Here is an 18,513-nt window from a genome sequence, read left to right as displayed (position 1 = left end):
GTAGGGCATGGGTCACTTGCAGGTTTAAACTGGTGTAAATGGTGAATTCTCTGTAATTTGAAATCTTTAAACCATGATTGGAGGACTTCAGTAATTCAGCCAGAGGTTAGGGATCTGTTCCAGAACTGGGTGGGTGAGGTTCTGTAGCCTGCAATGGGCAGGTGGTCAGACTAGATCAGTGGTTTTCAAACTTTTTTTCTGGGGACCCAGGTGAAGAAAAGTGTTGATGCCTGTGACCCAAGAGGGCTGGGGATGAGGGGTTTGGGGTGTCGGAGGGGCTCAGGGCTGGGGCAGAGGGTTAAGGTGCGGGGGTAAGGGCTGCGGGGTGGGGCCAGGAATGAGGGGTTCGGGGTGTGGGAGGGGGCTCTGAGCTGGGGCAGGGGTGCGGGAAGGGGGTCAGGGCTCTGGACTGGGGGTCGGGATGAGGGGTTGGGGGGTTCAGGGCTGGGGCAGGGGGTTGGGGTGCAGGAGGGGGTCAGGGCTTGGGGCTAGGGATGAGGTGTTTGGGGTGCAGGAGGGGCTCTGGGTCTGGGGGGGTCTCAGAGCTGGGTTGCGGGGCGGGGTCAGGAGGGGCTCCGGGCTGAGTCGGGGGTTAGGGTGCAAGAGGGGATCAGGGCTCTGGGCTGGGGATGAGGAGTTTGTGGTTCAGAAGGGGCTCCGGGTTTGGGGTGGGGGGCTGAGGGCTGGGTCAGGTGGTTGGGGTGCAGGCTCTGGGCTGGGGCCATGAATGAGGGTTTTGGGGTGCAGGAAGGGGTTCCAGGTTTGGGGGGGCTCAGGGCTGGGGATTGGGGCGTGGACTTACTTCCGGTGGCTCCCAGTCAGCAGCACAGCCAGGGTGCACCATGCACCGCGCTGCACCCAGGAAGCAGCCAGCAGCAGGTGTGGCTCCTAGGTGGAGGCTCGCAAGTGGCTCCGCGCGACTCTCACCCACAGGCAACACCCCCATTTTCAAAAGAGACTTAGGCCCTCAGGGCCAGATTTTCAAAGTATTTAGGCACCTCAAGGTGTAGACAGGTGCTTAGCAGGATTTTCAAAAGCACTTCAGCAGGTTATGCACATTGAAAATTGGATTCAGGTTCATCTTAGACACCTTTGAACATTTTACGCTTCTCCTGCAAAATCAAATTCTTAAGCACTCTTTGAAGCTTACCAAAGTTCTTTATTAGGCCTTACCTACTGTTGGGCTGCAGGCCATCATCAGTGAAATTCAGAGCTCCTCTGCCACCCTGGAAAATCTCTTCTCCATTACGAAGCAATCGATACTGAGAAACAAGTCCATTGGGTTTTTCTGGTTCATCCCAATAGAATTCCACTCGTGTTGAGCTGACTATGATATGACGAGGCTTCGACCATACTCCTGTTAACATCAGCATACCACTGTTTCAGGCATATCATAAAATTAAATATAAAAGGTCCTGATTCTCTATTTCCCTTGTGCAGTCATTTACACCAGTGCAAAGCGAGTATAGACCACTTCCAGATCAGAAAGGTAGTTTTACACATATTCTGACCTCTATTAGCACTGACATAAATAAATATACAGGATGCAGATCAATGGAGAATCAGACTTAAAAGTTGATAATCACAGGACTAACTTTGCCTGATGTGTCAGCATATATTTATTTTTGTTTTACAAAAATGTGCCCATTACAATTGTCTCTGGAAATCATTTACTTCAAGATGACGCCAGAAAGTTGTTCTCACAAAAAACAGAGAACCTGAAACATTGTGGTTCAGCATACAGATGGGGTGATAATACAATTATTGCACTGTAGAGCCAAATTACCTGTTGTAACTGACTGCTTGGGAGCGCCATCAATGTCAATGGAGTTTTGCCCATTTACAGAAGATTTTGCCCCCAATGATTCCCTCTAATATTATGGGAATGCCTTTTCCTTACCCTGAGGAGCAGCTTGCAAGGTTCGACCTGCAAATGGCTGGCTAGAGCTACATCCAGCAGATGTGCATGCTGTAAGTGTGAAGCTGTAGTTAGTGTATGGCTGGAGACCTAAAAACAAAACAAACAAACAATCATACTAAACATGATGACCTTAGACATTCTGAGAATTACAACTGTAGAGGGAAAGTTGCTGAACTTACAGATCAGAGATGGGTTACTTCAAAAGATCTGTATTTCTAAGGTACAGTTGGAAGGGAAAATATGGTATCTGGCATATAGTTAGCATATAGAGTAATTTACAGTAAGGGCCTGCTTTAGAGATCTAATTGTGTGCAGTGCACCAGTAAAATGTTTAAATTACTCTGGTTGTGACTGCAATTATTTGCACACACAAGTTGTGCATAAAAAAATGAGGCCATTAAAAACTTGGCCCTAAGTCTGCATAAATAGTGAAATTAGTGAAATAGTGCAAATTTGGATGTAAGCAATGTCATATTCATTTAAGAAGTGTGGCAAAACCACTCCGAGTTAGTCGTGGGTGATCTTCATAAAGTTTGGAGGTTCCATACAGATAAGTACCAGAACATTTGAACGCTTAGCTTAAGAGTTTTGCTCCTGCAGCTCACTTGCACTAGTGTAGATCTGGAGTAACTCCACTGAAATACATGGGGGTAACACAAGTGTCAAACTGGTGAAAGTGGGGGAAGAATTAGTCCCCACAAGTCTGAATTATTGCCTTGGAAATCTCTTATGCACAAGGTGTGGAATCCTGGCCCCACTGAAGTAATGGGATTTCACCCAAACTCGTTTAAGATATTTTTGGTATTTCCCACTTCCACTCTGATAATATGTATCCAGACGCCGCGAGTCTCACGCCCGAATTGTGTGAGTCTTCAGTTACCTCATGAAACCTCATGGAGTGGAGCCCAGGACTGGGAGCAGGAGCCTATGCACCTCCATCGTGCCAGGAGGGAAGACGCTCTACCCTTATGTGACCCAGCCCTGGTTACCTCCTCCCCATTGATGGAAGTGTGCCCTGCCCACAGCTTTGGGGTGGGTAGGGCAGAACCCATCATGTTAGTAATCACAAACTTTACATTACAACTCTGCCAACTTCAGATGTCTGCAAACCACAAGACCAGCCTGCACTCCTGTCCTGGGTTCTAGCCAGAACCAGGAAGTGCCAAAGGTTCAAAATAAAACAGAGAAAGTGACTAAATTCCAAGGACAATTGTGACACTATCACTGGCTTCATCGACATTGCAAGACAGGGCACTTCCCTTCCAGATCCTGGAATAGAACCCAGGATTTCTGAGTTTTACCATTCCTCCGATGGCAGCAAATATCTTTGAAACCCACTGACACTCTAGTGCTGATCCACATAGATGAGGACAATTTACTACTGCTATCAGTTACTCCATTGGCACAAAGATCTAAAGGTTTCAAACCTGTCCATTGACCCATATTGGTGTCAATAGAACACTATAGGACAGATTTTTTTTTCTTTTTTCCAGTTTGTGTTTTTAAAAACGTAGGAAATTATACATAAAAGCTATGCTGAAAGAATATTAAGGTTTCAAAATCAAACTCTCAAAAGTTAGGAACTCCCAGAATTAAGTTTGCTTGTGCATCCTGAATTCGGCTCCTTTGCATGTATACGTCTTTTATTATATCCTATTTTTTCCACAGGACGTCTGGCTCATTCAGTGCACCTGTTCTGGGGATGAATCATGGCTATGTAGTAAAGGAGGCTGTTATCTATTGGATCTCGACCTCATTTGTTGCAGAAATTGACTGGTGTATAGTGAAGCAGTCAGGGGACTGCAGGAGAAAAGGAGGGTCTCATGGTTAAGACAGTTGAATGTTGCCCTTGAGAACTGGATTTTATCCCTGGATCTGCCACAGAGTTCCTGTGTGATGCTGGGCAACTCATTTAAACCAAACTTTTCAGAGGCTGTCACTAATCATGTGTTCCTCATTTTCTGGATGCCCAACCAGAGACCTTGGGGTCTGATTTACAGAGAGTTGAACACGCACAACTGCAAATGAAGACAATGGGAGCTGTGCATAACGTATTAAGTGCTATATAATGCTAAGTACTCTCATCTCAAATTCGGCACACAAAATTAGTGGATACTTCTGATCATAATCTCTTTGTGCCTCAGTTCCACATTTGTAAAATGGGAATAATTCCCCCACTCATTTCATAGGGGTGTTATGAAGATAAATTAATTAATTTTTCTGAAGTCCTCGGATATTATCGTGATGAGCATCATAAGGAAACCAATAATTCTACCTTCAGAGCAGGAATTGAATGGCATGAAGTAAATAAGGCATGGGGCTACACATTCCAATGAGGATAAAAAATATTGACTAGCTTCTCATTAATTGAGCACCGGCCATTCTGAATGAGGAGAGATCCTATGGAAAAAAATAGTATGTGATCATATAATTAAAGACTGCATCATAATGCATTTGCACAAGGGCTACACAGGCAACCTTAATTCAGGCATTTCCTACTTTTGAGTGCTTGACATTGCAACTTTAATATTGTTCTTTAAAGATTCATGTGAGAGCGTGTACATGTAATTGTAATTATTTTTAAAAATACAGTCCCACAACAAGAAAAAACATGAGGATAAAAGTCTTTGTTCAAAACCAGTTAGGCTATATTTTCACAGTTAAAAGGAATGGTTTGTACATACAGAGCAGTAATAAGCAACAGGCAGCTAGAGAGGTAAAATAATGAATGGAAGACACAAAAGCTGCTCACAAACTGAACAGGATGTGAAAAAAAGAAAATAAAGAGATGACTCAGGGGGACAGCCCTGAATGTAACCTAATCATGAACTGGAAGAGAAGAAAAATCATCCGAACGCTCAGGATAAAAGTAAGAGGGGAGGAAATGACAGTTGCAGACTAGACAGAAGCAAAGGCATGGAGGAAAGCCAATAATTTAACATTCAGGCTAGGAAAGATTACTGTGGCAACAAATTACTTGAATTCCCCATAAGGGAGTCATGTTCACTTTTAAAGGAAACACGCATAATAAAGCAATACTCATTTAGAGCTACACTTTAAAGAGAAAAATGGGCATTAAAAAGAGCGCACAGTTTCACTAAATTTATTGAAAAAATTCTGGTGCCTGGAACTTCTGGTCCCTACATGTAGCTGATTTTAGATAGTTTATAAGTTCTTTGCTATAAGGACTTTGTGCATGTTTTGGAGAGCCCTGTACAAATCTATGCATGTGATTAATTATAAATGACAACAAACGTAATATGATAATTGTGAAATGCAAACAATACTTTGCTTTTAAAAAATTTCCCCTGTGGATATGAATTCAAGGAGACATTTCCCTTGGAATTTGATTCTGCAATTGTTACTTTGAGGTGGTCAGTCACTGGACTACTGTATCATCCACTGTTTTTCCAAGTGGTTGCCAAACAGCTCCTAAAGAACGTATTGTCCTATCAATCAGTCAATCATTTCCAACACTATTTGTCTCTGCTTGTGGTCCTGGCTGCAGCTGGGTCAGCAGTTAGCTCCAGTGCTGACAGTCCTGGGCCACCACATGAATTTCACTCAGGAGGACGTCAAGTTGCTGATAGTTTTTATTTATGAAAAAAAAATATGTTGCTAATGAGTCGCCACTGCCTGGAGATAGGGTTGTCCAGTGGCAGCACTACTGAATCACACACACCTTTCCACTACCCTTAAGAACAGAGAGAGAGAGAGAGTGAGTGTGTGTGTGTGTAGAATAATTTCAAACCACTCTATCACAAAATACGCTGGAGTCTTATTTCATTTATGAAACTGCCTGTCAGTGACTCTTACTTAAATCTGATCACTCACAGAAACTCTTGATGAAGTCCGTGACTTTGGATAAGATTTTTAGTCAAATATAAAAAAAATAGAGTTAAGAAGAATCATCGTCACACCTGCTGCTGCTGCTGCTGCGGCTGCTGAAGAGGGCACTCTAAGCTTTCTTTTACAGCAATGCCACTAATTATTTTAGTCAATCCTTCCCCCCTACCGCAGAGCATTTGCAGGCCCATTTGTAAAGCAGTAGTAACACAAAGTGAAACAATGCCATAACTGTCATCCAAATTGTTCTGTACAGGGTAGTGGAAGTGTTCAGTAATAAATGATATAAAAAGGTCCTTTATTGACAAGCTGCCATGTGCTGTTTGCATTAGAGAATATGAGAAGATGATGGCTGCTGCCCCTAGGTCCCAGTGGCATTCAACTCAGTGAGATAGCAGAAAATGCTTCAGTTTACTTAAAGCATTGATAACACCTCTAAATAATTAACTGAGGACTTCCTGTCTTCAATTACTTAATGCTTTTTTTAACATCTTGAGAGGATTATAAGCAATTTATGGATTTCACATGATGAACGCATTCACCACTATTCCCACAAAGCATTTATGGGATCATGTTTCCAAAGCTTTGATGTAATTAAAAATAAGCAGCAAGACAAAGATGCAGTGGCAAGGTGCTAGCCTACTCATCTGCTATTTGTAAGGCCCTAGATTCAAAGTCTCAGGGAAGACTAATGCTACAGCTTCATTAATGTTCAACTGTTGCTTTAAGAACACCAGAGGTTTTGAAAAAAGATGAGAAAAATCAAACCATACATCCACGGGGGCTGAGACAACACTTAGTTCAAACATTTGAGATTACATGTGAAATAAGATTGATTGTTTTAGTTTATTGCATGAATTTAGAAAGTAACAATTATCCACATTGCAAAACCACAGTCATGAATTCAACACTGTGACCAAAGGAAGTTCCCCTCTAAGCTAGCAGAAGACTTGATTTTTACTGACAGAAGTAATGATCACCCATTTCTCTGCTGGCTTAGTATGGCAACGTGGACAGTGGCTTATTGAGAGAGCCACACTAAAGAAAAACAGATCATTGTTTATGAGGAGACAACTTTATCTATTCTCCCTAGCAATTGTGCCATGAAAACTGTATTGTTTGCATGAAGAACAAAATTTCAGCCTCTCTGGAGGCAGAGCTATTTCTTAGGTGGGAGGAGAGGGCACATGTGAGGTATTTTCCCCTTGAGTTTCAGCCAAAGATGTTGTGGAAATTATCAGCAACTCCTTCTGTAGGGCAGGTTGCCAGCCTCTCTCAAAGAAGCAGTTTTTAGGCAATTGTTCAAGAAGCCATCTCTGTATGCTTAGAATCTTCTAATTATCCCCAAGCTCTAATCTCCCTTTATTAGGGAATATAAAAAGAAAATGGAGGCAAAGCAACTGTGGCACTACCTGGAATACTCAGATTTCCTAATACCCAGTCACTTCAATTTTAGATCTGGGTCTGGTATGGAGACTGCTCTGGTCTCACTGGTTGCTTGTGTCTTCTTGACAATGGACAAAACTGAAGATGGTTCCACCAAATGCCTTTGCTACTGCTGACCTAAGTTCCCTGTAAGCTGCACGGCCACACAGCAGCCTATTTAGTGTCACGCAGGTGCTTAGGGAACCCGCCCCCAACCTGCCACGGGAGGGGCGCCCCTCCCACAGCCCCAACTCACCCTGCGGCCCAGACCTGCCACAGCTGGAGTGGCCCGGACCCAGCTGCGGCCGGATAGGGCCCAGGCATGGCCGGAGCGGCACGGATCCAGTCGTGGCCAGATCGGGCCCAGACTTGGCCCCAGGTGTGGCCCAGGCAGCCCTCCCCAAGCCCGGACCTGCTGGGGCTGGGGAAGGGGTGCCTATCCTGCTGCAACCCCAGCGCTCCCATAGTGGGGACAAGTGCCTCTCCCCACAAGCCCAAATGTTGCTGCAGGGAGAGCGCGCTGTGGGGAGTCCTCTCTCCCTGCCATAGCCCCGGAGCACACTCCTGCACCACAAGCCCCTCATCCCCGGCCCCACCCCAGAGCCCTCACCTCCTGTACCCAATCCTCACCCCTAGCCCTGAGACCCTCATCCCCAACCCCACCCCAGAGCCCACACCCCCAGCTGGAGCCCTCACACCCCTGCACCCCAACCCTCTGTCCCAGCCCTGAGCCCCCTCCCACAAGAATTCCTCAGCCCCACCCCCACCACATAAATTTTGTTATGTGCACCAACATGAAGATGATGTGTCACATGTCACCTACATATTGGTGCACATAACAAAATTCATTCCGCACATGGGTGGGAAAAATTAGAGGGAACACAGCTGCTGAACACAGGGTTCTGTTTCTGTCCCCTTCTTCTTTGATATGTACAGAGGCCTTTAGGAACTTTAGGGAGGTAGTATAGGCTGCTGTGCCTGCAATACACAGATGACATTCAGTTCTTTATTTCACAAGATCCAGATGGTGCAGTTTCCCTGCTTACCCAGTGCCTAACCAGTATTGGGGCTTTGATGCAGGACAGCAGATGGAGACCTAGTCCGAGGCTGAGATAATGCTGATAGACTAGGGAAAAAAAACAATCGGAAGTGGTGGCAAAGTTTGTCCATCTTTTGTTACTCCGGTTAGAAACTGGAGATACTATCTCCTAGCTGCCTCTGGAAAATAAATCGTTTTACTTCAGTGTGAATATGAGAAACAAGTTCTCAGCATTGTTGAAAATCATGCAGTTTAGTTAGATCCCTAAATAAATATGGATTTATATGCCTCAACTTGGATACCTGGGCCTACAACTTTACCCTAATTGTGAGCTCAACTGGTAAAAAGTGAGTGACAGTTCATAAGATGTCACAGTAACCTAGAACAACAAACATTGATGGAAAAAGGTGAAAAAGTGAGACAAAGACTGAATTAGTAAAAAAAAAAAATATAGGCCTATTGATATAACTCAAGGACAGTGTTAAGATTATCCTTGGTAAATAAGAAAAAAGTGTAGAACTGAAAATCAGTGAACCAAAACTGAAGTGTTGGAAATTAGGCCAAAATAACAAGGGGATTGGCTATTCCACCCATCACAGTCCTAACAAAACAACTTTGTTGGGGAGAAAGCTGGCTATTGAAATTACGGCTGACCGAAAGATGAGAGGGAAGGGGAAGGAGCAAGTTGCACCATCTGCTACCCCCACTGTACTCTGGTATCCCAGGCTTTCTTTCTCCTGATCTTGAGAGATGTCCTGACTAGGTCAGGACAGAGAGAAGAAGCCAGATGACAATACCACCTCTACTGGCTCAAGCTGAATGCCAAATACCACCTGCAGTGTGAGACTGTGTGTGTGCAAATACCTCTGTGTCTGAGAAGAACTGCCCCCTGCTCCCCTTCTGTATTCTTTTCCATCCCCACCTTATTTCTTCTCTTTCCTCTCTCTCTCTCCTTTTGCCTTCTGTTTAATAAGAGTCTGGCTTAGCCAGCCAAGGCTGTATATTTTACTATCCTACTGTAAACCTGGGACCACAGAGGCAGATAAAAGCAAGGCCCTAAACAGCCTGATGCTGGTACAAGTTTGCCAGGCCTTGGAGTGGCTCATAATACTGTGTGCCATGCCTGTGTTTCTCCAGTAATCAGATTGCAAGTGAAAGTCAATGCCAAACACAGAAGCTGCATTTTCTATCTTTGCTGTTCTTTTCCCTCCCCTCTTATGTGTTTGTGTCTTGTTTTGTCTTCTAGGAAATTGAATCAGACTTTAAGAAGAACAGCAGCAGCTCCAGCCCATTTTGACTAACTTTTTCTCTTTTCCCCAAAAAGGATATCTAAAACAGGGTTTTTTTTTCTTTGTAAAGACTCTCTACAGACAAAGGGGAAAGGAACAAGAGATGTTGTTAAAATGAAAGCCTTATTTAATACTTTACATTTCAAATGCCTTAACTCAGTGGTCCCCAACCTTTCTGTTGCTATAGCATATTCACGTTTCCAGAAGAGCGTGGCGGGCGCCGGACGACCAGCCGCCGAAATGCCGCGTCATTGAGAAGCGTTGCCGCCGAGAAGCGGTGTCATCAAGACGCATTGCTGCTGAAATGCCGCCGAGAAGCGGCAGCATTTCAGCGGCGATGCTTCTTGGGGTTGCTGCTTCTGGGTGGCATTTCAGCGGCTGGTTGTCCGGTGGCCGCGCTCCTCAGCGGCGGGTTGTCCGGTAGAAGCGCTCCCTTGTCAGTAGGCGAGCGCACATAAATGCCCCGGTGGGTGCCATGGCGCCCGCGGGCACTGCCTTGGGGACCACTGCCCTAACTGTTTTTCCTTCTTTTCTGTATCTTTAATAAATGGTTAAAACAGTGTGTTTGCCATGGTGCTAAGCAGGCTGTTGTTTCTGTATACCAAACCCTGGACCTTGTTTAAAACCATTTAATTTTGGACAGATTCAGGGTCATGTTAATACTTTTGATTCTTTGGGCCCTTATATTTCACCAAAATTAATACAGGAGCGCTGAAGTTCCTTTGTGCAAGTAGTGTTATGCAGCCATACTCCTACACGTCCATACAAAACACAGTCACATATAATATAATATGCTACTAGGGGTTAGCTTGAAGCAAAATTCCAAATCCCCAATCTTTGCGGGAACTCTAAAATCCAGATCTGGAATTTCATGACAAGTCCCATCACTAATTCCTACAGAGATAGAGAAACACAACAGACGAGCTCCTTGGCCCTCACTAAGAACCTGCTCCAGCAACACAAAACTGCAGTTCAAGCTGCCACAGGTAGCCAAGTATTTCCTCAGCATAGGGGAATCCATGGATGGTGACAGATGACATAGCTGCACTATTCTGCAGATCCTCTGGGTGGTGTAACATGGGACAGCTCTTAGGGTGACAGTCACCTTTTCTTTTCCTCCTCCCGTCCTGAGCTGGCCACATATGAGTTTGGCACAGCTCAGGATTGAGCCCACCACGTTTCACTGATAAAGTGATAATTTTTTCCCAAGTGAACTTTACGTTACAAACTTGCAGCAGCAATTTGTGTGGGGATTTTATTTTTATGGCGATTTAAAATCTATACTACTTTTGAAAAATGTACAGCAATTTGATGTACTAAGTAAGATATGTCATCAGGATGCACTGAATACTGACCGAGTTTTAATACATACGTGGTGAATTTCATATTTGTGCATGATATTGTTAAAGGGGAATCTTGGGTGATCTTTCTCAGCAGGAATGGCAGTGACTGTAACATGAGGACCTTTACGTTTGCAGCCAAAGTGAGGAGAGAAAAAAAACTTTTAAATATTTTCCCTAGAAAAATAAAAATGCAGGATGAGCATCTGATACCAGGGGTCAAAGGCTGAAAGCAAACACCCCTGAAAAGTACCATTTTCCTCTTATGCTTCCTGCAAATATTTCTAAGTTGAGTTTTGTTTCATTTTATGACTGAAATGTTACTAAGAGAGTAGTATATGGAGACAATACATCTTTGACATCAATGGCAAATCTTCCATTAAGCCCTCTTCTACAGTAGATGTGCACAAGTGGGAAATTCTTAAGAGTAACATAAGAGATTCTGAATAATATTACTGAGCATCAACAAGTTTCAGAGTAGCAGCCGTGTTAGTCTGTATCTGCAAAAAGAACAGGAGTACTTGTGGCACCTTAGAGACTAACAAATTTATTTGAGCATAAGCTTTTGTGGGCTATAGCCCACTTCATCGGATGCATAGAATGGAACATATAATAAGAAGATATATAACCGGACAGTTTCTACGGAAAAGAATAAATGGACACAAATCTGACCTCAGGAATCATAACATTCAAAAACCAGTAGGAGAACACTTCAACCTTTCTGGCCATTCAATAACACATTTAAAGGTGGCAATTTTGCAACCAAAAAGTTTCAAAAACAGACTCCAGCGACAAACTGCTGAGCCTGAATTAAATGCAAACTAGATACCATTAACTTAGGTTTGAATAGAGACTGGGAGTGGCTGGGTCATTACACATATTGAATCTATTTCCCCATGTTAAGTATCCTCACACCTTCTTGTCAATTGTCTAAATGGGCCATCTTGTTGATCACTGCAAAAGTTTTTTTTCTCCAGTTTTTTTCTCCTGCTGATAATAGCTCATTTTTTCCCTCCTGCTGATAATAGCACATCTTAATTAATTAGCCTCTTACTCCACCTTTTCATGTTCTCTGTATGTATATATATATCTTCTTACTAGATGTTCCATTCTATGCGTCCGATGAAGTGGGCTGTAGCCAACGAAAGCTTATGGTCAAATAAATGTGTTAGTCTCTAAGGTGACGCAAGTACTCCTGTTCTTTTTGAGCATCAACAAGGTGCTCTGCTGAGGAAAAAGACAGAGGAAGATACTATCCTTGCTCCCATAAGTCTTACAATCTAAAATCTGTTATTGGCAAAACAGCTCAGATTCACAAAGCACAGTCTGACAGTCCACTTTCAAGCTGAGGCCGCACTGTTTCTAATTTTTGTTATCCTAAACATCAGGGCCAGATCCTGTTATACTGGTGCAAAACTAGAATAACTCCAGTGACTTCAATGGAGTTATTCTAGATTGACCCGGGGAGCAGAATCTGATGGGGGGTATATCAAACCTATGGAATTTATCTGGCACTCTTCTACCCGTCACAAAAGCATATGTTCTGAATCAAAATGTATGTGGTTTATTTTAACATTTGGAAATTAGATCCATTCACATTTTAACAACAGAGAACAAACACTGCCTAGAAAAAATAAGACTGACCAAAATAGCTTACGGTTTCTAATACTAGCCTAAAGCATTTCTGAACTACGTGCAAAACAGGGAACCTAAAAGTTACTGACAAGAGATAGTATCACTATGGAAGGAATGTCTTATATCTAAGAACAGGACATTAGTTTTTCAAAGAGCTGCCCATCCTTACCTGATACAGTATGCTGCATTCTGGCTGTAGTGTCTGTGTATATAAGCCCTTTCCCACTTTGACGGATCTGATACTCTCTGATGATGCCATTTGGTTTCCTGGGTGCTATCCAGCTCAAATGCAATGCTGTTGAGCTCAGAGCTGTGACTGCTGGTGGCTGAACGCTCTCTGGGACTCCTTGGACAGTGACTGCAACTACCTGAAGACATATGAATTAAACAGCAATTTACTGTAATAGTACACTAGATACCACGATCAATGAGAATGTCACTTTTGTTTTAAAATGTTGTTGCTTGGTCTGGCATATCATTACCAAGGGCCTGAAGAACTAGTTAAATCCCCCCCGCGCCCCCCCCCCCACTCCTTTTTACACAATGAAATCTGACCTTGAATGCATTACATAAGCCTATGTCTACAATTTATCACAGCAGGTTCACAACATCTCAGCTGTAGTGTATAGAACTGGGTGAAATAGCAAAATCTGGATGGCAGACTGTCTTGCTAGAGAACTCTTGATAACTCTCTTCCATATGGTTTGCCAATGTCTTTGCATTTTAACAGCCTGATTTCATATATTTTAAGCACCAATAAACATAGAGCTAGACTTCTTTGAATTCAGTATAATCGGATCTTTATCAGTTCACAGCTTTTTGAATCTTTTCTAATGAACTCAAGAAGAAATCTGAAGCTTGGGATAATTTAGAATTCACTAAGATCTTTCTCAAAATTGAATATATATAGACCAGTTCTCATCTCCCTTACATCAGTTTTACACTGGTGTAACTCCACTGACTTCGATGGTGCTATATCTGATTTACTCTGATTTGAGAGGAGAATCAGATCCTATGCTCTTAGAGAATCATGTCTTTTTACTAGTGCCACTATACGTGAGTTTTATTATGCTGTAAGCATATACATGCCTTCTGTAATACACTGACTTAATGTAAGTGAGGGTGTCACCCTCTAGTGACTAGCATCAACGCCTATAAGAGCTGGCTACTTAGTCACGGCTAACAGGACCTGAAGAGCTCTGTGTAAACTTGAAAGCTTCTCTCTCTCATCAACAGAAGATAGTCCAATAAAAGATAGTACCTCACCCACCTTTTCTCTCTGGGACTATTTTCTTGTACTTTTGGATTGAGATTTGCAAAGCTACCTAGGGGTTTTGGATTCCGAATTTGCCTATGTTTGTTTAAAAAACTCAATACTGATTTTGAAGGTCCCAGGCTCAATTCCCACTGATGATTTTACTGGTTACACATGTATGGTTGTGATTTTTTATACTTACAAAACATAACAACAATCACAATTCCACATCTCTGCCCCAGAGACCCTATATTGTAACTTAGACAAAACTCAAAAAAGAGAGGCATGGACATCATTGGCAAGGAAGATTTCATTGAACAGATGTGCTTGTGAAGTTATTTGCAGGGGGAGAAAAAGGCACTTTGTAAAATAAAAGCTGGAAGTTGTTACACAGCAATGGGGCAACGTGAGAGATATTGTTACATGGTAATGGGGCAGCCTGAGCGATGGTGTGAAACAGAGTGGTAAAAGGAGCAGTAACAAATCGAAAGAGAGAGAGAGAGTTAAAAATAAGAGGTGATGTAGGCAGGATGTCCAGGCTTTGAAGGTGAGAATGAAGAGCCTGAATCCAATGCAGGAGCATGAATCCAGTGAAGGGATCTGATGAGACGTGATGCAGTTGGAGCAGTATGAGAGGAAGAGGATGTTGGCTGTAATGCACAGGCTAGAGATGGGAGAGAGGAGCTATGGGGAGTCCAGAGAAAAGGAGGTTATAGTAATCCTGGTGAGAAACAACAAAGATATGAATGGATTTAGTCTTACTGTTTGGAAATAAAGGATGTCTTCAACACTTTCTTCTAGGTTTGGCCAAGGATGAAGCTCCTTGTTTATCTTAAATCTGTATATCTCACTTTCCAATCATATAATTTCAGATTTACAAAGACTGAGGTACAGTTTAGTGCCTGGGTCTGCTTGTGCCAAAAATCAACAATTTGTAATTTAATACGATCACATTAAGGTGCTGAATTCAAACAAGTCACTTGGTTACTGATGTTTCCCTCCCATTCAACCCACAATCTTAATTAAATTCTTTGAAAAAATGCCTTTCCAGTGGCATTTGTATGATACCTCCTCAGCTATTAAAATTCTACTACCACTCCTATGAAGACCGAATCACCCACCTTGCTACTGTCTGTGCAACCAGCAACAGTACAGGCTCTCAGCTGATATGAATATTCTTGGTATGGCTGGATACCACCTGTGTCTGTGAAGCTCAGTTCTCTTCCTCTAAAACGCTCAATCCCATTTCGAAGAACAATATAGTGAATGATAAGACCTTATCATAAAGAGAAAGTTTTCTGTTTTTGTTAGCTGAACAACACTGGATCATAGCATTTTACACCAAAAATATGACAGTGAACCTGGTAGGACACCACCCTTATCAATCAATCATCTAACTTAAGAGACTGTTCCAAATAACTTCAAGTTTATTGATTATTATTCTGCTGTGTCTTTTTAAAAACCCACCCCTATTGAGGCAAGAGATTATTTAAATCTCTTGAGTGGTCACTTTAATTACTAGATCTGGTCAAAATGTTCTGAATGCTTGAAATATCAACATAAAATTTCCATCAAAAATTAATTCTGAAAACAATCTTTCATAAAATATTTTTGATTTTATGTAAAACTGTCACAATTTTTCAACCAGCTCTGTTAAATAATTATAATTACAGCTGTTCCCCAAAAAGTGCTGTGTGCTTTACAGATAGATAGGGCCCTAACAAATTCACAGTCCATTTTGATCAATTTTGTGGCCAGAGGGTTTTAAAATTGGTCAATTTCATGTTTTCAGATGTTTACATCTGAAATTTCACCATGTTGTAAGGGGGTCCCTTTTCCGGAAGTGGGGACTCACAGCTAGGAGCCTCCCAGCTGGGTGCTTCCAACAGCAGGGGGAGACCACAAGCCTCCTCCAGCTGCAGGAACTTTCAGGACTGCTGCCTATCACCAGAGCTTCCTGCAGCAGGGGGAGGCACTCAGAGGTGGGTCTGATCTCCCCTCCTCCGAGAGCTGCCATGCAAGGGAAGGACAGGCCCTGTCCCTGCAGGGACTCACAGCTAGGAGCCCTATGGCTAGGGTGCTTTCAGCAGCAGGGGGAAATTGGACCCACATCAACAAGCCTCCTCCAGCTGCAGGAACCTTCAGGCCTGCTCCCCACTGGAGCTTCCTATAGCAGGGGGAGCACTCGGAGGTGGGTCTGATCTCCTCCTGAGAGCGGCCATGCAGGGGAAGGACCAATCCTGTCCCTCCCCAGCCTGGCGGGGACTTGCAGTTAGAAGCCACGCCCCCCCCAGCTGGGGCACTCCCAGCAGCACATTTCATGGGGAAGGGCTTATTTCATGGTCCGTGACACGTTTTTCATGGCTGTGAAATTGGTAGGGTCCTACATATATATAATAAACCAGGTCCCTTCCTGAGGATCTTATCATCTAACTTTATTTGTGATGAATGAGGATAACAGACAGACAAACCAGGGTGAAGGTCTGAGGAAGAACAAGTGCGAAAATAATATCGCCACGTTTACTCAGTATAGGCACGAATATGTACATTTTGATGACAGTTAACTTGATAATAAACTTAAGACAGGTTTCAGTGTATAGAACAATTGGTCTAATACATTTAACTAATGTCATGTTGAATAGCAGAGCATACAGTTTGTGCTTTTAAGAATACCATTTGGTTGAAGAGGTTCTTTCCAATTCAGAAGTATTATGTCTTCCCGATTTTCTGCTTTGGTCCATTTCGGTGCCCTTACACCCTGAGGCACATCTTGCTTAGTGCTAGCCCTGCCAATTTCGCTGAAACCTCTTCCATAGCTGTTCCACGCAGCTACCCTGTACTCATATGTAACATAGGGCTCTAGATTCAGGTCTAAACAAAGAAAATTAGACACTAGTCATCTCAATTTTGTATTAAAATACACAAGAAGAAATGTTACATGTCTATATCTATATGCTTAAAGACAGGCACATGCTTCAGTACTTTCCTCAGTCAGGAACTAAATAAGGACCAGTTCTGCTCCCACTGAAGGCAATGGCAAAACTTCCATTGACTTCAGTGAGAGCAGGATTGAGCCGTAAGAGTTCAATTACCTTGTAACTAACGATCAGTTTCATAGGCCTAAATTACTACTCAAGTCCTAGCAGACAGATTACTTTATAAAGCAAGCTTCTTCACTATAACAACAGAACAGCTGATGGTGCCCAGTGCAGAACCCTTCATTTCAGAGTGATTTAAAAACCAAGGTCCCATTTCCTGTTACCTGTAAATGAATATCTATTTGGGCCTCCACTGTAGACAATCTCTTCTGCAGTTGGACATACACCGTCATTTGCCTCCTTTTCAGTAGCATTCTGAGAGCTTTTAACCCAAGCACAGATGTGGACACTTGGGTTAAAGTCACATCTTCCACAATATGCTGTTGCTTTCATGGATACAGGGCACAAGGTGCTAGCTTTGCATTCTTCTTTTACCTAAGGAATGAACACCATTTTAAATCAAGAGATATAAAGAAGCTTAGTCCTACCTTCCTTACTTCCCAAAAAGAGATTTGACAATGAAAATGTCACCATTTCAATGCCCTTTTGAACAAGTATCTAATGTCTAAATTGTTTCAGTTTTGTAGGATTAAAAAATTGACCTATATTCACTTTGCAATTTTTTAAATCAGAACCGTTACTGAAACCATTTTGTCAATGTTTCTCGTATTTTCAATAAAAGTTTTGATAAAAAGTCTATACATTTTTATTGCCAACATTTTGTGAAATATAAAAAAAATGTGAAATTTCTCCTTTCCAAAAAGGACCTTTTTCACAAATAAAATTTTGGTTTAAAAACCTTCAACCAGCTCTCACAGTGTATGAAGAAAATACTGAAATTGTATCTTCAGCTAAATTGTGTATTTTAAAAACCAGTGGGTTTTAGAACAGCCCCTATGGTCTCAATCCTGCAAGATCCCGAGAACTCCTGTAAGAGGCTAGTTGGAGTTGAAAGACTGAGCATTATGAATCTGTAAGGATCAATGCCCTTGGTTTTGTTGCTTTTTAGGGATCCTGCCTGCACAGAGTGCTTTGTAGAACTTGGTTAGATGTTTTCTCCAGATATCTGTTTCATTATTTTGCTAGGGATTGAAGTAATACCTATGGATCATCAATTGTTAGGATCACTCTTTGTCCCTTTGCTTTCCTCCAGTTTTCTGGCACTCCCCCAGTTTGCATGATTTTTCATTATTAGTTATTAAAAATTCAGTTAGGTCAATAGCTAATTTTCTTATTTCTGTCACCCCTACCCCACAAGCAGATCCCCAAGGGTGAGGACTCTAAGCGGCATGACATCTAGTCCAGCTGATTTTTTATATTTTTACACTTTCTAAGTAGTTCTCCATCCGTTATTTTTAGAAGTTATTCCGACTATTTTTCTACAAATTTTCTTGTTAAAAACAGCTGTAAATGGATTTCAGTATCGCTGCCATTTTTGAGTGATCATTTAATTTCATTCCCCCTGCCTTCATTTAACATTCTATTAGATGGAAGCCTTTTCATATTTCTATTCATGTCACTGGGGAGGGAGTATGAGCTAGTGGTTACAACTAGGGACTGCGAGTCAGGATGCCTAGGTTCTATTCTGAGCTTACACACTGACTTATAGTGTGACCTTGCACAAGTCATATGTGGTCAAATTTTCAAAGATGGCCGGTGATTCTTGGTGCCTTAGTTTTTGGGATACCCTTACTGAAACACCAAGGGCCTGATTTTTAGCAGTGT

The 18,513-nt window shown here is 42.5% G+C and overlaps 1 protein-coding gene across 1 annotated transcript in view; it reads right to left on the bottom strand.

The window, feature by feature from the left end:
* Window positions 1-18,513, bottom strand: part of USH2A (usherin) — a 562,110-nt gene that overhangs the window by 103,275 nt on the left and 440,322 nt on the right. Inside the window, exons 52-57 of the mRNA XM_074949260.1 lie at window positions 17,013-17,223; window positions 16,424-16,621; window positions 14,872-15,026; window positions 12,665-12,863; window positions 1,901-2,008; window positions 1,174-1,357 (exon numbers count right to left, since the gene is read on the bottom strand). Coding sequence (XP_074805361.1) covers window positions 1,174-1,357; window positions 1,901-2,008; window positions 12,665-12,863; window positions 14,872-15,026; window positions 16,424-16,621; window positions 17,013-17,223 — 1,055 coding nt within the window. The remainder of the gene's footprint in view (window positions 1-1,173; window positions 1,358-1,900; window positions 2,009-12,664; window positions 12,864-14,871; window positions 15,027-16,423; window positions 16,622-17,012; window positions 17,224-18,513) is intronic.

Source organism: Natator depressus, chromosome 3 (genome assembly GCF_965152275.1).
Source record: "Natator depressus isolate rNatDep1 chromosome 3, rNatDep2.hap1, whole genome shotgun sequence".
NCBI lineage: Eukaryota > Metazoa > Chordata > Testudines > Cheloniidae > Natator > Natator depressus.
This window is presented reverse-complemented; position numbering and strand designations above follow the sequence as displayed.